Source organism: Anastrepha ludens, chromosome 5 (genome assembly GCF_028408465.1).
Source record: "Anastrepha ludens isolate Willacy chromosome 5, idAnaLude1.1, whole genome shotgun sequence".
NCBI classification, from domain to species: domain Eukaryota; kingdom Metazoa; phylum Arthropoda; class Insecta; order Diptera; family Tephritidae; genus Anastrepha; species Anastrepha ludens.
Window position 1 is genome coordinate 59240434 of NC_071501.1, and position 23848 is coordinate 59264281.

The following is a 23848-nucleotide window of genomic DNA, read 5'->3' on the forward strand; positions in this document are numbered from 1 at the left end:
TATCGTGTACGGTGGAACAGTGAGTTGTGTGAACTTTATGGGAATATTAACATAGTTAAGCGAGTAAAAATACAGCGGATACACTTGCTTAGCGGATCTACAACACGGTACCCCAAAAAGGAACACGAGAAAAAGTAAGACCATATCTCCGCTGGAAGGACCAATTGCTGCAGGAGTTTTCAACTCTCGAGATTACTAACTGGCGACTGAAACAGCTGGCGCGCTATTTTGGATTCGGCCAAGCCCGGTTGTAGCGCCACATAAGAAGAAGTGGTTATGATCAATGCTAAAATTAGTATTTTTATTCTCATGCGAATAACTTGGACTCAAGGATTGATATGACATATGAATTGGATGGTTTGGTTCTTTGGGGTTTTTGGTTGTAAGAGTACACTAGTATTGTTATGACGGTTAAAAAAAATAAATTTCGTAAATAAATTTCGAATCAATCACGATCCTTTACCACATAAAATGTAGTCTCTTAGTGATTTAATATTTATAGAAGAATATAATTACCTAAATTTGTTTTAAGGAAATTTAAAAACAACCTATGAAATAGATAGATAAGGGTATGTACAAGACAAACTTTAGCAGCTATGGATATATCTGGTTTAATTTTAATCTAAACTTTCATTCTCTTAGAATTGCTTAGGAATTCGGCGAAGTTTTAAATCGATTTTCGATCAAGCGTGAAGTTGTGAAATGTGCATGTAATTTTGATACATACTTACCATGGATAGCTCTGTGTTGGTTTTTTCCCTATCTGCAAGTCATCTTCCTCGTAGCGTTGTAGTTCCCCAGCTTTCTCATGATAACTTTTTACCCACCAAACATACGACTGTACTGCACCATTGGTCAGATTGAGTGCTAAAATTCTAGCGCCAGTAGTAGATTCGTCGCTGAGCAAGCCTTTAGTAAGTGCATCTGTTAGGCCTGTAAAAGGTTTAATTGTGATTACACTTTTCACAATATTTGGTAACATGTACATATATATTCCTATATATAAGTACATACATATGTAGCTTGGTTTATGTATATTCCTACAAGTAAGTGGATCTATGTTAGAAGTAATTTAAGTATACAGGGTTACCGGAAAAGCCATCCTACATACCTAAGGAAATTATTATTTTGGTCACTATATATGACATAATTTAACAATAGAAAAAGGTCGGGCGAAGAAGTGATGATGGGATGACTTTAACCTTGCAAACGACATTTTCCTTTAGAGCTGAGATGGTCGCTAGGTTTGTTTCATAGACTTTACTTTTGAGGTGTGCAATTTTGGGTGGCTAGAATATGCTAGCGAAACGGCTCATTAGTTTATTAGAGTGCCATCTTGCTGAAACCATGTGTATGTACTGAAGGAAGGATGTTCTCTCGTCGGCAGAAAAAAATCGTTCAGCCCGCTCCGAGATACACAAGAGACAAGAGTTTTCAAAAAAATATGATCCAATTCTCTATTGCTTGACAATGCATATCAAACCGTTACTGTTGATGTTTTAATAGAGGGTTCTGTACCTTTAAGTGATCAGTAAAAGCTATTTTGCTTATTTACTCTTCCATTTAATTGAAAATTGGAAATCAGAAAATATAGTACGAAATCGCTCTAATATTGTCTCGCAGAAATTTTTACTCAAATTGTAATCGTTAGACTTAATTGCTTGAACGATTTGAATTTTGAAGGGGTAAAGTCTAAGATGCGTATTCAATATTTCATGCACAGTTTTTGGAAGGTCGCAAGCCACGGACTGAATCAGATTAGTGTGCAAACTTATACTGACGATTTCAATATTTTCATTTGTTCATTTATTCTCAATGTCTGGCTGAGGCCCGCCGGTGGGCTGTTTGTCACCAAACTTGTTAACCGGAAGCTTCGCACTATGAACGAATAAAGTCCTCTCTTGTGTCATCACATGAACCTCGGATATTATAGTATGAACAAAATCTAATACGAGTACTTGCACAAGAATCATTGACCTTGAAATACGCTTCGATTGCGAATGCACGTTGACTAAATAATCCGCACAAACATCGAAACGGTCTCCTCCCCGCTCATAAGATCAGCAGTTAGGGACGCACGCCGCTCGGCCAAATACCCAAAATATGCTTTCAATAATATATACGCAATGAAGGGAATACAGAAATCCATCCAAACTTCGGGATATTTTAAAAATATTAACTTACGAACTGAGCCATTCAGATGTAGCAGTTTTAAAAATTTAAATCTTCGTCAATAGTATCACCAGACCCCTATACATATATATTTTTGATAAAATTCAATTATTATGTAGAATTTATAGTCGAAAAGACATTAAAGCAATACGCAATACATATTCTGAAGATCAAGAAGCAAAATCTATAAAGCCAATATATGTATATATTCCATAACTTTAGGGTATTAACGAATACTTGTTTTTCATACTCACCGCCATGCCGTACGATACCCACATCCTGCAGTATAGATGCAACGAGATCGGCTTTTTGTCTTGAACTTTCGTAACGTTCTGAATTGATGGGTATTTGTAAAGGGCGGAATAGCGTAGATATGCATAAAGTGCCCAAGTTTTCGGTGGCGATGTCATGAATCGTAACCAACGAGTGCTCAATTGCTCCCTGAAATTGTACACACGTATAATTTATTTTATTGTAACATTATCTTTTAGTGAGCAAAGAATTATACAATATAGGTACATATATGTGCATCAAATTTGGGGGACAAATTTCCTTTTTGACTGTAATTTATACCCAATGACTATACAAATATCACATTATGATTCCCTCAATAGAAAAAAGCCTTTCGACAGGAGCTAGTGATGTAAATGAAGTATTAAATAGTATAATTTTAAAACTTCTCCTTAGTTGAAAATGCATGTAGAAAACAGGCATGATCTCATCCTGCCTCATTTGTTGATGGAATCTTTCGCTATGCCCATCACTTTCAGCTCCGTTTTCTCTGGTTATCTAACCAAGTGCAAAACAAAAAGTGAATTCTCAAAGACATATTTACTCTTGCAAAAGAAATAAATATATAAAACAGATTTTGTATCAAAAAAATTATAATTTTTCTTCCCCTTTTTCAATTATTACCATTTGAAAATAACTCCATCTTTGATTTGAGCATCCAAAAAATGCTTGGGAAAACTTTCTTTAATCCTTATCGGGCCCGACTTTTCTCATGCTTGATTCTCACCAGGTTGTAGTTATTTTTAACAAATACGAAAAAAGACAATTTTTTATAGTTCCTTTGCATTCATTTCAGTTTTGTTATAAAATATATATTTTTTGAATTTACCAATTTGTAATGTATGGTAGTGTTTGAAGTAATCTCCAACATGAAGTATTGGCTTTCTCTTGCATGTTTCACAAAAGTGTACTGTTGTTTTCCTTCCTCAAAGCAGCTTGCGATTAGAACATACTAAACAGTCGTTGTGTTTTCCTGTACCTTCAGGTTGCAAGATATTTAGTTTCCTATCCAATTTCCCCTCATCATGAGAAAATGAGGAAATATTGGATGGAAAACTACAAAAAGCTGCTGAAATAGTCAATAGGGTCCTGAACATTTCCAAGGAAACCTGTTAGGTAGAGCACCATCACCATCATTTTCGATTCAAATCCAAACATCGTATGAGTTACTAACCTCTGATTTTGCATCATTTTCTTCTTCACTTGAATATTGAATAGGAATTATAACTTTTCTCTTCTTAGAAGAAAAAACAAAAATGTAAAAAACTTTACGTAAAAAAAACCGAATGGTGCAAGTTCTTGCATTTTTAGTAAAAATCCATCGGACGCGTCGGTAAGATAAGAAAGTATGTTATCGTGCCACAATGTCAGCGTTTAGAGTTTGTTCACCAAAGAACTCGTTTCTTGAAAAGTTCCAACAAGCCCAAAAAATGAAATAATATGCATATGTGTACTTATATGTGTTTGTATGTGCATGTAAAACATTTTAATGCTCTCACGATTTTCCACTTAAATGATAAAAGCATATCTCTCGCTCAAACTTGCTTGAGTATAGTCGTATTCAATTTATTTATGGTGTTCGCCTAAGCGTGTGATTTGGGTAAAAATAGCATTGGAATTCCTTCCATCAATGTACGTGATACACAAACAAACATACATATGAGTGTTACGGTCATAAACAAAAAAGGCACATAAAAGCTGCAGGTGAAAAACCACTCTATAATATTCCTTCCACCAACAAAACGAACTTTTCTCGTATCATAAGCTAATATGCTATGTATTTATACATATATACAGGGTGCATACAGCGTGTGCACTGTGCAAAAAGGGCATGTCATGCCACCACAGTTTTTTAATTAAGGAATTCAGGTGAATTCTGGAAGTTCTAGAGATATTAATGAAACTCCGGATTGATAGTGTACGCGATGACACCCATACATCTTTCAGCAAGGATCTGCTTCTTCACATAAAGCTATTGCGATACAAAGGAAGGTTGAAAATTTACATGACTACATAACTCCGAACTTATGGCCGCCTAATTCTCCTGACCTTAATCCCTTGGATTAGTATGTGCGGTGTACAGTTGCGCATGAAACTAAAAATTTCTTCTCTGAAGGCTGCAATTAGTAAAGTTATCGTCAATATGAATAAAGAGCATTTGATCGGGAATGCAATCGTTTCCGAACCCGGCTCGAGGAGGTTATTGCAGCGAATGGGAATCTTAATGAATGATTTTATAGATATATATATTAATAAGTTAAGGTTGGAAGTGAAGTCTCATTAAATTTTGTGCAAAATAAAAGCTAATTAAATTCACTCTCAAGTTGTCCTCAAATACTGTCCGCACCCTGTATAATACATACCTATGTTCGGCGACCGCTGTAGCCGATTGGGTCGGTACGAGACTACCATTTGGCAGGGTCTGCCTTCGAAAGCTAGAGTATGAGAGATGAAACGATCGAAGAAGATTTTGCCTATATTTCGGAGGCGGCATAAAACTGTATGCACCTCAATTCCTGGAACAACTTCAAAACACAAGCCCCAAATTGAAAAAAGAGCTGGGCCAATCACTCGTCACTTCTCTGCTCGCCATGTTTGGGTTTTGTTAGTTTGCTGAAAAATTGGCATGTGAAAGTAACAACAAAGTAATCGAGCAAGATTCGCTAGCGAGTATGGTTGTACTTCCTAAAACGGGTTTAACTTACTATTTTAAATTTTGGTGTTGCCGGTGTTTTAAAACACGACAACTCTGTTGCTTACAATTTTTTCGTTTATGTTGCTTACAATTTTTCCGGTCTACAGTCAACATTAAAATTGCGAAGAACGAGAATATAAAGAGTGTTGACAGAGCACGAGGATCAAAAGTAACGAATTGAAACAACAAATGTTTCCCTATGTTCATGCTATCTTACTGATACTCACTAAGTACTTCCGGATAAATGCAATTTTTGGTAGCTCTTTTACAGTGCTAGCAAAATACCATATGCTTATTTATACCAGTCATATCTTCACTACTCGCTAACGCATGGTGAATAGAAAACACCTTATGTAAGTAGGTTAATACTTAATTGATTCACCATGCAACCCTGTGAAGATTGTTCAATGAGAGCAGCAAAGTATGTGCACAGGCAGAACAAGAATGATGGAATACAAAATTGCGTTCATTAGAGAGATGTGACATCACACTGGTGTAATTGCGTGAGGAAATGTGAAAATGCGAGCAAAAATGCTAGAAGAAGGAGAAATTACACAAAGAACACACGAATAAATTGCACTAGTGTGACTTTACACTAAAGGATGACCAGATTTGGGCTTCAGCTAAGATGAAAACGAAATTGAACGATTAACTTCTGTTGCCATATCACCGGCAACTCGGCAGTAGCATTCTGCCGGCTCATTTCACACGTGTTCACACACCCCCCTTATTAGTCGTTCAGACGACAACGATGTAACATGAGTGTAGGCTGGGAAGATTTTTTTCGTATATCACCAATACAATCTTGGTTTTTTCGTAAGCAATTCGTCATGACCCCGGTTACGTCAGCCAATCAGCTGAATCTTTCAAATTCGCTGAGAGCCGGTTAATGGTCTGATCTTATCCAGGCATCTAAAAGCTTTTCACCATGCGGAAAATTAGTAACAACTATTTAAAGGCAAATTACGAACTATACTAAGATCTGCATAGGTATAGCTTAAAACTTTTCTTATTTTAATTTGTTTCTATTTAAAATTTTTCATCTCTGATTTTTAAAAATTCAGCTTTTTTCTTACTGGGTAATTCTTGGCTGTAGACATTTATTCAGTAAAAACTTGCAGCTTCCCCTCAAAATGAAATATTGCTTGTCGCTCTCAATTTTCTCTTCATTGCAAGTTCTTTCGGTGCAAAAACAGCAATATGTGATAGTTAATAAGAATTGGTACAAGCTATCGCCTACAAGAACACTCCTATTGCTAATGGCAGAGTTAGAAAAGAATACGTTTAAATTCTTTTGTAAAAATTATTAATAAAAACATAAATAACGCAGAGAACGTACTAAAGTTTCGTATGTAAATAAACGATCTGTCAATGATGGTCAAGGAGTGTAACAGCAATTGATTTGTTTGCCCTCTTTTGCTTTGTAGAGATAGTGTTTTTGTATTTGCTCTAACACAAAAGGAGAATTTTTTTTGTCGAGACAGACTGGCAAGTACAGCACTCAGACACAATTAAGTCCATTGTCCTGCAGTCGGGTTCCCTTTATAATTTTCTTTAAATCTATTCCACCTCCGAAGAAATCTGAGTAGGTCTTGTGGTGCCAAGAAGCCATGGTGGTCGCTTCTTAACACATCAGTGTCACAGACCTCATGCCTGATTCGAGCGAAGGCCGGGCAGACGCACATGCTGGGCAGATTGCACCGTCTGAGATGCCCACCTTTTCCCTGTGCTTTGCCCATAGAAAGTGGTCCGTCATCAGCCCAACCGGCTGCCTGCAGTCCCCTCTGCTTAGTGACAGGAGGAACTGCGACAGTTGGTCGGACATGATAAATAAATGCCCACACATTCTATGAAAACCCTCTTTCGCTTCAATAAGCATTAATCTTATAAAATATTTCACAAACAACAAAAATCTCTTTATACACAACGAAATAAAACATTTGCTTTCACGACAAGAACAGTTTTTTTTTGTTTTTGTTTTTATGCGACATTACTTTCCATATCGCACCACTGTACGTTTTACACGCCACGACAGTCAAATACGTTGCTGCAACGCATGGAGCGGACCCATTGTGACATTAGTCGTTGGTAAGCTAAGTTGTGTGCGCGCGCTCAGCTTCGCTAGTTGCTTGTAAGTACCGTTTTAAAGAATTTGCGTCTTCGAAACGACGAATAATGTCTTTTGTGTGACTTTTGCTTACAAAGCAATATTTATTTTAGAATTTATTTTTATGTGTTTTATACTTATACTATAGATGTTTTTTTTAATATGACAAAACAATATTCATTAAATGACGAGGAAATTTAAAAATGTTGTGCGATTGACGAACTTTAGTCTGACTTGGGAGAGCTAAGTGAAGATGAAAATTCTTCTGAAGACCTCTGCAGACGAAGACGAAATTCAGCTAAATATTTTGGGTGAAAGGTCTAATATAATCACATTTTCGAAAACTATACATTACTTAAAAAACATCGTCATAAGTGGCCGACGTAAAAAGCTAAGTTTCATTGATAGATGCGGACAAAGTATTATACATCAAGTGCGTGGCCTTACTCTCTTGTCCAAAAATAGTGTGGACCCACTACAAGTTTTCACACTTTTTATAATGGACGATAAAATTGAAGAAATTGTACAGTAGACCAAGGTTGGAATCAACTAATTCTCACGCATTAATTCCACTGACACAGCTCAAAGAAAACAAAGAAACAATAAGGAAATTGAAATTGTTATAATCACCTCACATGTGCAGAGTTATTTGATCCGTCCTACTCTGGATCTAAATATCTTTCTAGAATTACTAAAATCAGATTAAAATTTCCAATGCCCTGCATGCGATTTGATGATAGAGCAGCAAGCATACAGCTTACAGCACAAAAAATTGCTCCAAAAAGAAAGATGTGGGAAATGTTTATTCAGAAATGTCGGGATAATTATACACCTGTATCCTATATGACCATTGATTTCCTTTCGGATGCTGATGTGGTTTTGAAATATACATGCCCAAAAAGCCAGCAAACTATGGGCTCAAAGGGGTGATGATGTGTGACAGTGGAATAAAATAACTGTTATACGCTTAGCCATATTTAGAAAACGAGTCTTACGAATCTTTACACTCTGCTCTCCTTAAAAAGAACATAAACAGAATACTTAATGTGGTAACTTTAAAAACGTCGGCTTTAAAAAATATGCAAAGTGCATAAGCATGACGTGAATGCAGACAACAATGCAAAGTAAATGAGTTTGAGTCTAGGACTAGGTGCGATCGGGGTAATTTTAAAAGTGGGTGCTATCGTTTCGACGAATAATGTCTTTACCGTCCTAAAAATATGAATCTCCTTCTAGGGTTAAAAAACAAATATTCTAAATTCAATAGTAGCTATTAGTATCATATCACAAACAGCAACTCATGCAAAAATATAAACTGTTAAGACTTTTGTTACCATAAAATCGAATTAATATCTGCATATGAAAAATCATTCATAAAAACGTACAAAAAGATAAACTCACATACACAAATAACACAGGCCAACAAAATCTCGCTTTTTTACAGCTTTTAAAACGGCTATGGGTGTTTCTTGAAGGTTTTTTTATGCTGGCAATGAATATGACCTTGAAAATGCTCCAGCACGTCAGGATTTTTGGCAATTTGAGGTTAAAAAGTCAAAAAATGCAGATTTTGGCCATTTTTTTAATTTTTTTTTGGCCAAGGTAAAGTTTTTTTTTTTTAATTTTCCTCAACGGTATCGCAAATTACTAGTCTTCAGCTTTAAAATCCATTTTTAAAAATATTTTTGTGATTAATATAAAAAAAGTTATACTATTTTGAATTCGCCCTTTACAGGGGCGTTAGAGAGTTAGAAAAGTTGAATTTGCATATCTAAAAGTCTCCAATTCAAAATAGAATAACTTTTTTTATATTAATCGTAAAAATATTAAAAAAAATGTATTTTAAAGCTGAAGACTAGTACTTTGCGATGCCGTTGTGGAAAATTAAAAAAAACTTTACCTTGCCCAAAAAAAAAATTAAAAAAATGGCCAATCTCTGCATTTTGGGAGGAATAGAACCTATCTACAAAATACACTTCGGACATTGTTTACTACATACAATTTAACAGCAATAATTGGAAAACAAAGGGTTAGAGCTCAAATAAGTGTTGGTACAAGTGTATTACTTTGAAGGGGATTACTTTGAGGGAGGCCAAATAGATATTGATGAATAAATAAATATTTTCGGGAAATATATTATATAAATTCACGTTACTCTTCGGATACACAAATTCATTAGTCTTCGCTACATAGTATCTTTAAATTTGATTAATCTACAATATGAGTGCACATACATATATGCTTAATGTGCTTTTGTATATGGCTAGAAAGATTAAAAAAACTGCAAACATTACCTGATGAAGTTATCACCAAAATCCATATACTTGCATACATACAAACATTTGCTGATACAATTTCTTAGTTCTAGTAGTTTTTATGGAATACTTACTTTGGTAACAATATTGCCATCGCCAATGCGGAGGATACTTTTTAAATTGACAGATGTGGTTGCTGTGGATATTGTCGCTGCTTCTGTAACCGTCACCGCTTCTACAACAACTTCAGCTTGAATCATCAACAACAACGCTAGTATAAGCGAAATGTTTAGCTGGATCGACTTCATGCGTAAGATGCAACACCCTTGAAGGCCTACTCTCCTTATGGTGACGTATTTGCTGTGCCAAAAACCAATTTCGCTTAAAAGCATTTGCCACTTGCAATGCTTCTGCTGCATTAGTGACCAATTTTATGACTGTAGACAACAAATATTTGTCGATATCTTCGATCGTGACTATGTTGTCAAAAAGCATTTCATTGTTGTGTTGCATTTGAAGTCGAGCTGAAAAAACAATTAAATACAAGAGATTCAGAAACGAGTCTAGTTTTTAAAAAAATCGGGAAAGTAATATGAATTGGGTACAATGAGTACAGCTCCGTTCACACAACGGTTGTGTACAACATTTTAACGCAATATTCTTGGTGTAATAATCAAAATGAATCGATATCCTTATGTCTTCGATGGGGTTGCACAATGAAATTCGTATTTTAACTATCTATGAAGGCATAATATACTTTTGAAATGGGACAGGTTCCTTTAAACAGAAATTTAATTTACTGTAACTGTTGAATAAAGTTTAATCAAAATTTAAGTAAGTTATGATCTTAAAGATGGTAATTTAAAATATTAAAAACAACGCGAGTTTCATACACATATCCACTTTTGGTCTCATCTAAGAAAGATCTGAAAAAGTAACGAAATTAAACAGCAATAATATCCACTTTTCATATATTTGATAATAAATACAGAAATTTATGTAGCGAAAACATTGAACTACCGAATATCCAGGAATCGTCGTATAATATAATAGACAATTCTTTCGACTAAGTTAAAGCCCAAATAGGCAGAGACCTTCAATAAGCATACAAAAATTTACATGTTATTAAGAAGTGCTGTATGTTGGACAACTTTTTCAAATGGGAAATGATGAAATTTCCCTTGAATAGTTATAAGTTGTTACAGAAAGAGTCAGCTAAGTTTCTGGTCTTATCCTGCAGTGATGAAAATAAAAAAAATTCAGACTATTCATGTTTTGCCATCCTTAAGGCAATTCAGCTTATCAGTAAAGAGGTAATATCGATCTCCGAACTCAGGGATGGTAACGTTCTACTACTGGTAAAGGACAGGAAAACTTTTGTTTACCACGCAATTACAAGAACTGTGACGTGTCACATTTTCATTTCATTATTCAGTCAACATCACCAAGCGGACAATATATGCCCCTTATCTTATATTAATAAAGTGTCTGATGAAGAAATTGTGAATGAACTCAGCAGCTAAGGTGTTACTTCTATTTATAAATTCAATAAAATGTTCAATGGAAAACTAACTCTCAGTGGTGTTATCCTACTATTTTGATTCTTACAAATTACGTACCAAAATTGATGCATGACATTCTGTAAAAGTTAGGGAGTACATTCCTTATCCCATGCGGTGCAAACTGTGTCAACTGCTTGGTCACACCACAAAATGGTGCAAGAAACAACCAATACGTGTTGGGTGCGCACTACCTCCACATCAACCAGACGATTGCACTCGTATTATGTGTGCAAACTGTTTGGAAGAACATCCTTCATCCTCCAATGAATGCAAAAGAATTAAACAAGCTAACGATATCTTAGCTATAAAAATAAAAAATAAATGCTTCATGATGGAGGTAGGAAATATCTATCGTACACAAATTACTTTACCCCCACTTAATTCTTCAAACTCCAACTTCTTAATTCAGAAACTCCAAACGCCACTACTACCCAAAATACCTCTACTCCAAAAACAACATTAAATGAAGAAGTCAGCCACCTACAATTATCGAATAATAAACAAACGAGCTCTCAAAGTACTGCATTTTCATTAGCAGAAACCTCGGGTGCTCACTTTGCACAAAGTACCTCTATACTTCTAAATCAATACTAAACCAAGACAACAACTACATTAAATCACAGAACACTAAATTAAATAACTCTCCCAATCCAAAAGTCTCCTACGATCAAACATCTTTTTGTACAAGCAACAACTTAGCTAATCAAGAACTTAAAGAAGAGAATGCTTCTCTTGCAAATTCAAAAAGCAGTAATGAAACCGCCCAGTCGGGTATAGATCATTGTATTTCTAGTTGTTCTCTTAAGTATGGTGCTTCAACGTCAAAAGTCGAAGTAAATTATTTCGATTTCATGCGCTGCTAGAAAAGTTTTTATTTCGTGAATGTGGCTAGTAAGCCCGTTAGCATTCCAAATAGCTATGTTAAGGTTCGAACTCCTACTGACAACTTAGCGATGAGGGTGGCATCATAGTGCTCATCTATTCCAAAACCATTTTCAGCATGCATTTTAGTTCGCAGGAGTCATTTTGTTGAGCTGTTGGCAAGATATTCTCTGCATTATTGCAAGGAGCTCTTAGTGTCGGTTTCAAGCCAATTACAGCTTATGCATATGATAGAGTATGGCAAACTGATGAGCGATCCCCAACTGGTTTTGAAAGCGAGCCTACGTTATTATCTAAGTTGACTTGCTCTATTGTCACTGTGTTAAATTCAGGCATAGTTTTTTTTCTTAGAGGTGGTAACGTTTTAGACTGCAATTCTTTGTATACAGTGCATTTTTTAAAGTTAGCTGGATATTTTCCATCACATAACACCACTTAGCTTCGCTCAACATGCCTTTTATAGGGCATGCTCTTGTTGTATGTTTACCTACACATTTAACACATCACGGGTTGTGATTGCGATATAAAGGGTGATTTTTTAAGAGCTATAGGAAAGGTTTTCAAAAAAACACACGTAAAACTCAGAAAAATGCCATATAATTTAATGTTTAAAGATTATTTCATGCAATTGTTGACCGCGACTGCGCTTCAAATGGTCCATCCGCTTAGTCCAATTTTGGCATACTCTTTCCAATGTTTCGGCCGGTATCTCACATATAAATGCTTTAGTGTTGTCTTCCAATGCGTTAATTGAAGCAGGCTTGTCTGAATAGGCATGAGCTTTAACATAGCTCCACAAAAAATAAGCTAAAGGCGTTATATCGCTCGATCTGGGTGGCCAATGGACAGGTCCCGAACGTGAAATAAAATATTCACCGAACTCGCCTCTCAACAAGTTCATTGTTACGCGTGCTGTGTGGCATGTGGCGCCGTCTTGCTGAAACCACATGTCATGCAACTCAAGCTCTTGCATTTTGGGCAAAAAAAGTTGGATATCATTTCACGGTAGCGCTCATCATTCACAGTTACGTTACGATTCGCAGCATCTTTGAAGAAGTACGGTCCAATGATACCTCCAGCCCATAAACCGCATCAAACTGTGACCTTTTCTGGATACATTGGTAGCTCTTGCAATTCTTCTGGTTGATCTTCGCTCCAAAACCGACAATTCTGCTTATTTACGTACCCATTGATCCAAAAATGAGCTTCGTCGCTGAACACAATTTTTCGATAAAAAAGTGGATTTTCGGCCAACTTTCCAAGAGCCCTTTCACCAAAAATTCTGCGTTGCGGTAGGTCGTTCGGCTTCAATTCTTACACCAGCTGTATTTTGAAAGACTTCACACCTAAATCCTTTCGCAAAATTGTCCCCGTTGTTGAGTAACAGAGACCCAATTGCTGCGAACGGCGACGAATCGATAATTGTTGGTCATCATTAACACTGGCCGATACAGCTGCGACATTTTCTTCAGTTCGCACTCTACGTAAGCGTGTTGGTGGTTTGATGTCCAATAATGTAAATTTGGTTCTCAATTTAGTCACAGTAGCTCGAATAGCCGCTTCAGTGGGTCGATTAAACTGACCATAAAATGGAAGACGCGCGCGATATACTTTCTTAACAGAACACGTATTTATATAATAAATTTCAACGTTTTGCAAGCGTTGTTCGTTGGTAAGGCGATTGATGGTTAAATTATAGATCAAACTGAAGATGTTTGACAGTGAAACAAAACACGAAACGTGCGTCAGCTGTTTAAACTAACTGTTTAAAAAGATAATAGCTAAAAAATCACCCGTTATATGGGTATGCCCGTATCTTTGACATCTTGTACATTGAGCGATTTCGCGCTTTTTAATGGGTGGCTCAAAAGTTACCTTTGTATTCAAAACCGTGCTTAAGTTGCGTTATTTTATACTTTATATACATTAACTATTTACTTACTTGGTACATACGAAAACGAAAAATTTGATAAGGCACATTTAATGAAAGTATATCTTCTCAATTAACAAAAGATTTAGGATATTATTCAGTACTCATGGCTCAGTGTGCTTGTGAATAACAGTCTACCACTAACGCACATACTGATTTGCATACCGGAGGAATAATACAGGATAATAAAGCCAAAATAGGGACTACTCCATTGATTTGTTTGGGTTTAATGTACAAAAAAGTTATGCACCTAATAAAATTCGTGGTATGCATACACACATACATATTTACTTATAACTAAACTACTGAGGAAATTTCCAGGACATCTTTCTGCAACATAAAGCAATTTCCATTATATTATTGCATATGCGCAGACATATACATTCACGTGAATAGTACTTTGCATGCGCTTATATTGTGGAAAATAAATGAAGCAGAAAAATAACAGTGTCAGCACTTTTACACGTTTTTGCCAGCGGGAGAACAATACATTTCGCTATGAAAGAACCCTAGTTAGCCTCAAGCTTTAACTACCCCTCATTGAAGATAAAAGAACATGGTGCCATAATTGCAACCATAATATAACAGTTTCTTGCCTTTGAGGAAAATTTTATGCGCATACCACCACAATGGCGAGTTGAAAATTGTCTATTTGAAGAATGAAAGCATTGCAGCAATTGCCGAAAGCGAAGCGAAAGTAGGCATGTCCAACAAATTTTTATCATATCACTACCGTCAAAACTATCTTCGCTTCTTATTTAATAGCCAATTCAGACCGGGAGCGAATAGAAAGAACGAACATTTAAATAATGTAATGGGAGAATGTTATATGTATATTACATATGCACATATGTATCTACTATGTATGTATATACATGAGTACATATATATGGTGGCATTACAGCAACAACAACACATTTAAATTATAGGAATGTCATGGAAGCCATTTGTTTTTAATACTTGGAATCTCCAATAGATAAAATTAGTTTGTCGAGTGCTCACAACATCACACGAGTACTCCTACGCCGTTGGTAAACTTTAAATTACTTACCTATAGTGAAATGTTATATAGTGGAAGTTAATGTGCGAAGCATATTAAAATTGACACCATAAGTTGAACTGTATGTACATTTTTTATAAATATTATATTAACCTTCTTCTGACTGATTTATATCAGTATAAATTTATATAACATCTAATTTGCACAAATTAGGCCCAGAATATGGTACAATGCAAGCGGCTTGGAAGAGCTTACTCACCAGCGGACCACTATTATCTTTAGGGATATTTTATTCAATTTACTTATACAATCCTGCTTGGATCTCACCAATAATCAACATGAAAAACATAAAAATCAGTAAGTATTGAAACAAAAAAATTAAATACAATTTTAGCTGAAAGGAAAGTTAATTAATTTCTATCTTTCATAGATGTGCTGACTATATTTTGCATAGTGATGTTTGCTCCATCTCCATTGGGTTCGTTACGCTAGTTCTCAATAATTGTTTCTAGTGGTATCGTCGTGGTAGACACATCTGTGATTGCTCCCACGACATTTCGGGTCTTCGATACCGGAATGACCCGGATTTATACCCAGCCTAGGACTGTCACTGAATTTTGTATGTTGTTACAGGAAAAGCAACATCAGTTGCCACTTACATATACAAAAAGTATCGCGAATTTTGAATTTTCGCAGGTTACGTACAATGAGTCACAGTCAAAGTGAGCCACCAATTCCTTGAAGATATTTGTTTAAACAACTTTTGTAAATACTTTCAAACACCCATTATTTTTTGTCAACTTTATCAAGTGAGCATGCTTGTGTAATCTAACTGTATTTTTTCTGTTTGTGTGCTGCCGAAGTAAGAGTAATAATGAAGAACAAAAACAAACGCACAAACTAACGTCACACTCAAAGTGAGCCACCTAACATTGTTTCTTTTAAAATAACGGGATATATATTTTTGGATATTAATTTTCGCTTGCATCTTATTCTTAGTGTTTTAGTTGTTTATTATCAAGCGGGTTATAAAGATGGGTCGACAAACAAGTGTTGAAATTAGACAGTTAGTAATTGATCTTTTTAAAAAAGGAAAACCCCAAAGAAAAATTGCGGAATTTGTGAATAAAAGCTGAGGAACTGTCCAGCACATCATACATCGCTTTACTAGAGGAGGAAGAGTAGGAAACAAGCAGAAAGAAAGCAAAAAAAAGGCGTTTTCATAAAGGGACGAGGCATTTATTTTGCGGGAAGTGAAGAAAAATCCTCATCTTAGTGCTCCAAAATTGACGAAGATGGTTGAGGAGCAGCTAAATATCCGAAACTGTAAGAAGAGTTCTCAGAATGCATGGTTATAATGGTCGTACGGCCAGAAACAAGCCATTTATTAGCAGCAAAAATCGAAAAAAAAGGTTGGAGTTTGCGCTGAAATATGTCTACAAGGATATGAGTTTCTGGCAAAAGGTTCATAACGGTATAATGCAACGTAGAGGCTATAATAATATTTTTGTACGTGCTCTTTACAGACGAAAGTAAATTTAACTTATTTGGCTCTGACGGTAAGAAGATGGTATGGCGACAAAAAACACTGAGTTTCAGCCGAAAAACCTAACTCCCAGTATGAGGCACGGCGGTGGCTTCGTCATGGTTTGGGGCTGCATGGCAGGTGGTGGAACTGGAAATCTTCAACATATTCCAGGCATAATGGATAAATACGTTTATATCGAGGTTTTGAAGCAAAATCTTAAGCCAAGTGTCGAAAAACTAGGGAGCGAAGGCGACTTCTATTTTTACCAGGACAATGGTCCTAAGCACAAGTCGTTTGATGCGCGGGAATATCTATTATATAACTGCCCCCACGTATTGGAAGTACCACCGCAGTCTCCAGATATAAATATAATTGAAAACTTATGGTTCCGTCTTGACCAAAACCTGCGGAAACATAGCATTTCTTCAAAACAAAGTCTTTTAGATGCCTTACAAGACGAGTGGCGTGCAATTCCTTCCACATATACCTGTAAGTTATGAGAATCAATGCCCCGACGTCTAAAAACCGTTATTTCCGCCAAAGGTGGCCCAACAAAGTATTAATTTGTTATTTAAGTTCAGTTCAGCTAAGGTGGCTCACTTTCACTGTGAGATAGGTTTGTGAATTATTTTAGTTTTTGTTCATTTTTTTATAATAAACAAAGAAAGTTCTTCATGTAAGCGATGAATTATTGAAGCTAATATTCAAACAATAAAACACATAAACCTTTTTTCCAATCAGTGGAATTTTTAACCAAATTTCTACTAAATCTGATGAGTAGGAAGTGTGGCTCACTTTGACTGTGACTCACTGTATATTCGAATTTCGATTTTTTTGTGGCGATATGTTGGTACACATGTCTCTCACTCCTGCCGACGAGTTCGGCTATTTTGAATGTTCAGTTAATTGTTGACAGCTGCTTTGCTTGCACATGTTTCGGCTCGTCTTCGATTTTTACATATTCAAAAAGATGGATCAAAGAACCTGTATCAAATTTTGTGTGACTGTATCATACGGAGAACCTACTTTGGACCAAAGCAATGTTTATAGGTGGTACATAATGTTCTAGCATCAAATTTGGTCATATCTCAAAAAACTGCCCGTTGATAAATCAAAGCACAAGTATCGTAAGACAATAGGGTCGTATTAACCGAATTCTCATGAATAATATCAAATTAAATTCTTTGATAGACACTGGAATCGATGCAACAATCTCGCTAAATCTCTTTTGATAAATTGAAAGATGTTAAATTGTGTTAATCTGGAACAACGCGATGTGCACGATATAGGTAGACGATATATAAAACAAAATGTTTTGTAGTTACTCACGATAGTACCAAACATCAGATGCTGCTAGGGTACGATTTGAGTGGAAATGTTACTATACGTCGGACGAAAATGGATAAACTTTTACAGGAATAAAAGCGACTTAGTCGAATGACTCGGTAAGTGAATGTGCTGTTCACACAATTACAGCGGTACCGTGAAACAACTAGTATATATTTGTATTTTATTATTAATGCCAAAAGCCTGATAATTTTAACAATTACGACGGACAGTAACATGAAACCCTTCATCACTCGCCAAGTAGATTTCCACCAGTTGAACAGGAAGTAGTTAAGCAACAAGTAGACGAATGGCTGAGGTAAGGCAAAGCCCACAAGTCGAATTCAAACTTTGCAAGCAGAGTCGTCGCAGAACAACACATACCGATGTTGAGTGTACTTTAAGAAACTTAATTCGATGGAGGACTAAAGGCATATTCGCTAATCCACTTCTCAATAAGTTACAAAATGCAATACTCTTCACGTTCATGAATTGGGAAAATGGTTTTTGCCACGTACCGCGCGCCATTCGGAGTTTGTAATTCGTTTACAGCTTTTATTCGCTATTAAATTTTCAAAATCTCCTGAACCACAACGTGATGACACTGTAATATACGCAGAGGCCACCGAAATTTGCCGGAATGAAATGAAAACAGCTGCCGAATGGGTCCTTAAAACTGGCCTGCATCTATTTATTTACTATACAGATCTAGTTTCTTGATCACTGCGTTAAAAATGGCAAAGTTTGGCCAGACAAAGAAAAACACTGGCTTTAACGAAATTTACGCAGCTAAAAGTTATCGAAACTCGTAAATTCGTGAAAAAATATGCTAAAACTGTGCTGAAACGCTTATGCAGCAATTTGAGGGGAAGATTGGAACACTATCGTATTGGAGCGCGAGGCCAATTGTTATATATACCTATATATTTGTTGAAAATGAAAGCAGTCCTAAAAAAAATTTCGTCAATGGATATCTACTTCAAGCTGGTGTTGAGTTGAATTTAAGCGTACTTTAAGTAAAACAGATGTTCAACGAGAAGTACTACAGATACTACCTTATCTCCACGACTTTATACATAAAGTGGAACACAGAAGTGAGAGCAGTTTGCGACAGGTTGGTTATTTTCGTAGTTCTTCAAAACTTTTTCATGTGCCTTTTCGACGAACGCTTAAGGACGAAATTTGAAGACACATCCATATGAAAACTTTGAAACATAAAGAAAATGTTCTCTCCAAAAATATGAATGCTTCCGATTTACTTGTAGGACCCAAAGCTATAGAGCAATACATAAAACGAAAGAACTCACGAAGTTGAACACTTTCTGTGCGGAGAAAAATATACTCCGTACCACAATGATATTGGATATCACATCCCGAAGCAAAAGTTAAGCAATAGTTTGTTAAAAACTGTGTATGGTGCATTATAATAACCAAAATTCGGAAAGAATTATGGTTAATTACAATATATTGTATCGACGAAGGTGATGGATCAATCCGAGCATCGCCTATCTTGGTTAAATCGACGTCCCATGGAAACTGTAAATATTTTACATTCATGGCTGTTGCCAAACTGCTAATTCATATGGTTATGCTCTACACAATGGCCAGGCCATGAAGAAACGCTTCAGAACCTCGAAAGTGGTATAAGTAAAAGGTGAACAGATTGAAGGTTATTTTTCCTATAGCGTTTTTTGACAGACCACGAGTGACTGCTGTCAAACTAAATACATAATTTTTTTCAGTATTCATTGGCATTTCATCATGGAAAGACTTATGCCTCAACAACGTTTACAAATCGTACAACTGTGTTACGAAAATCGACGCTTTGTGAGAAGTGTTCAGACCATCTAATGGAGGCCCATTTTTAACTTAATGGATACGTCAATAAGCGAAATTGCCGTATTTAGGCTGAAGAGCAATTCGAAGCCATTCAAGAAATATGGTTCTTCAAAGACGAGGCTGGCGCTAATGTAACCGTGAATGGCGAACATTATCGCGCCATAACTTTTTGACAACGGAAATTGAAGTCCGTGATCTCCACACGTGAAACAATGGACTTATTGCGTCCTAGTTTATCTCTCGTCTCGGACCAGTAGATTGGCCACCAAGATCGTTTGATATCACACCTTTGGACTTTTATTTGTGGGATATGTAATGTCTAAAGCTAAAGTGAAGAAAATAGCTTCGATTGAGGCATTTGAAGCTAACATTGCTAAAGTTATTCACGAGATACCGACCAAAGTCCTCCACCGAGTAATTAAAAATTGGTGTTTACGGATGGTCAAATTACGGCGCAATTGCGGCCAACATTTGAAAAGGATTATTTTTAAACAATAAATTTCATGAATGGTTCTGCACAAAAATAATAAAGATTGCCCAATTAATTTGAATTTTTGTTATTTTATTTCAATTTAAAATCCGATACCTTTAAATTGATCACCCTTTATGTTGCTAAATTGGATAGAGTGATTATCTTTTCTTTTGAAAGCTCCACAAAGTTATCTCATTAGAAGTGGTACTGAGGAGGAATTGCAGTATTACTTTGAAGAGGAGCGTCAGTGCACCTGAGTCCGAACAGATCTAGCGAAGGCTCAGACAACCCACAAAACAAGCTACATCAAGGGTTACCCTAAGGCGAACACAATTCATGAGTCCTTACGAAGGTATACAGACCAAGCGAAACAGTCACTATGCAGCTCGAAAAGTAGCCCAGGATCCAACCGTAACGGTTACAAACTAGATAACATGAAGCTTCATCGCTATGTCAAAACGCATGAAGATGGAGAGGATGGCCGAATACAAGTTGAACATTTGTGAACACTGAAACTTTTGGCTCTTAATCGTAGTATTCCGCGATTAGAATTCATAATATAATACATACATATTTACTTCGCCCATAAAGGACTTAAAATCTTATAGAATTTTGTTTGCCTGTAAGCGACGAGGAAGTATGTTGACCTATATTACATACATATAGTGTATAATGTGGTCAACCGTTTTCTTCTTTCCATTTTCAGTTATTTATAATGTCTGTCGCTTTGCATTTCCTCACATGCATCAGCCTTTGTTTATTTCTTGCTTTTGCATTTTTCTTTTCTGTTTGTTTCTACTGAATGAATTACTTAACCATACACGCTATACGCAAGTAAAGCAAAAATTGGGACGGTTTCATAAAAAGGCTAAAGGCTAGTAGAAAAGCAACTGCAGTGAGTGAAAAAAAGACGCACCGCATATGTTGGCAGGCTCAAGCTATTCGAGTTATTCGAGCTATTTGTTTCAAAATTGCTTCTAACATTATTCACTTCAATGGAAAAAAACTCTTAAAACTATTATTTTTGATGAATTTTCGGTCGAACATTCCACAACTTTCTTCAATCAATCTGATTTTGTTCTCTTTCCAAAACCCAACATACGACTTCAAGGCTCCCGTTTTTATTGGATGGAAACATGAAAGAGAGAGAATTCACGACGAGATCTGAATTCCAGAAAGTGCGTTCAAAAAGTTGTGAAGATTGGATTTTTCGTTGGCATAAATGCATTATTTTAAAAGGGGCTTACATTGAAGCGATAAATTTGAATTAATAATATTTTTTTGTGTTTTATTGAATATATATATAATTGTCTCTTACACCCTTTATTGGGTATTTGACCGAGCTCCTCCTTCTATTTGTGGTGTACATCCTGATGTTTTTCTACAAATGGAGGGACCTAAAAGTTTCAGCCGACTCCGAATGGCAAATGATTTTTTGTGTGAAGTTTTCTCATGGCAGAAATACACTCGGAGGTTTGCCGTTGCCTGCCGAGAGACGGCCGCTATTAGAAAAAAATATTTTCAACTCAATATTCACCAACTCATTCGGCTACGGCGCACGCTAATTATTGATCCTTTTTTGGCGGAAGCAGAATGTACATATTTTGGTACATGGACTTACAAAGAAAATGTACCATTTCGCTTATGAGAGATTAATGAAACTGTTGCTGTTATTTTAGAGGGAAAGCACCCCGTACATCATTTAGTCAACTGGGAAAACATACATACATACTTAGCACATATTTACTTGAATATGCTCTTCCGTGTGTGCTCATGCAGTTTGTAAAGAAATTGTCTTGTGCATGTGTATGTACGTGTTTTTTAAGCCTTCGACGTGGAGAATGAGTTCATATTTATATTTTTTATGTATATAATCATTGCATATATGTACATACATATCCCTGCCTACCTTTTTATATTTGCCTGCATAGAAATCCATTAGTTTCGAACGAATTTGAAGCCATAAGTAAGTACATCGTTTTTCTGATTTCTTTCATATAAACAAATGCTAAATATTACGCGGTGTTGCTCTAGAATCAATTTTACTTCGCTACACTGAAAATATAGATGACATCTTAATGCATTTATTGACATGGACGTAAATGTTAGTTTCTCCAAATAAAGTTCATATAAATGGTTAAAATTTATAGAAAATATGAAATTTTAAATACTATTTTACAAACACCTAACCAAATTCAATCAGGTCTGAAATATTCGTAATACTAGCTTAAGTTAAGTTGCGATGGATGTCATTATCCAATAGGGTTCAAGTCGTCCTCTAACTCCCAAATAAGCTGAAACCATTTCATCTCTCTAATAATCGATGAAATATTGTGTACGGCTGTAGATGCAGCCAGACATCCAATGCCGGTCCTGCGGAAAATCAGGACAAACCCCAAAATAAGTGCCTCAAATTGAAATCTGAATTTGAAAATGAGACTGGAAAACAATTTAGCTCCCAAACTATTCACCGGGTGTTGCATAGTGCTGGTTATCATGGGCGCAATGTTAGGAAAAAGCCCTTCGTGAGTAGTGCCAATCGGAGTAAACGGATTTCATTCGCAAAAGCTCATTAAAAATATGACCAAACATTTTGGAACCAAGTCATATTTTCTGATGAGTGTAAGTTCAGTATCTGTGGATGTGATGGCCGTGAAAAAGTTTGGAGAAAAGTTAACGTGGAATTGGATCCAAACAATATGACCGGCACAGTGAAGCATGGAGAGGGCTCTGTGATGGTTTGGGGCTGTATGGTTGCGAACGGAGTTGGAAACTTGGTATTTATCGAAAATATTATGGACCAATATGGTTATTGAAATATTTTGAAAAATAATTTAAAAGAAAGCGCTACGAAATTGGGCCTTGGAGAAACGTTTATATTCCAGCAGGATAATGACCCCAAGCACACATCCAACATTGAACGAGAGTGGCTGTTATACAATGTGCGAAAACCGCTGAAAATATCGCCACAGTCCCCGGATACCAACCCAATCGAACACTTATGGGAGCATTTAAAGCGGCAAATACGTAAACATCCGATTAGAAATAAGGAACAACTGAAAAACGTCCTTCGAGAGGAATGGAATAAAATACCACCAGCTGTAACTGAAAACTTGGTGAAATCAATGCCATCACGACTTAAAGCGATTGTAAAGCCTAATGGTTATCCTACCAAATACTAGGATTTGATTTAATTATGTTTTTGATTTCACAAATTAATAATATGATGAACTGTATACATACTTTTGAGACATGAATTTTTATAAAGTTTAATATAAAAAGCTATAATTTTGTTGCTTTTTAAAATTTTTTCATTATTTGGATTAAATATGATTTTTGTATTTCATACACGTAAATAAAACACAATTTTTTTATAACTTAGGTTGTTTGAAGAAATCGATTGGGGGAAAATTGAAAACGTGTCCGGTGTATACTTACTTCTGTTACTAACTGTATGTACATATTTATAAGTATGTACTTTTGAAAATGTGTATAGAAAGTAAGTAAGTAAGTCCTATAGTGCATATGTATGTACATATAAATACATATGTATAAGTACAAAACAACTAGGCTTTGTACTTAAATACAAATGAAAGTAACATGTCAAATGTTTTGAAACTCATAAATGTTAGGCGAACCTTTTTGTGTAAACTGCATGAAAAAATGTGTTAAATAGGTACAGGAAGCGTTGTCACTCGGCACACGTGTTACGTATGTAATTTTTTTCAAATTGGTTAACCCTCACATACATACGTGCATAAAAAAACTATATTTAAAAGCGAATTTACA

General features: G+C 35.8%; 1 protein-coding gene across 1 annotated transcript in view; it reads right to left on the reverse strand.

Moving 5' to 3' along the window:
* Positions 1-23848, reverse strand: part of LOC128863722 (probable G-protein coupled receptor CG31760) — a 65183-nt gene that overhangs the window by 30717 nt on the left and 10618 nt on the right. The window contains exons 2-4 of the mRNA XM_054103029.1: positions 9655-10044; positions 2427-2613; positions 732-933 (exon numbers count right to left, since the gene is read on the reverse strand). Coding sequence (XP_053959004.1) covers positions 732-933; positions 2427-2613; positions 9655-9939 — 674 coding nt within the window. The 5' untranslated portion in view covers positions 9940-10044. The remainder of the gene's footprint in view (positions 1-731; positions 934-2426; positions 2614-9654; positions 10045-23848) is intronic.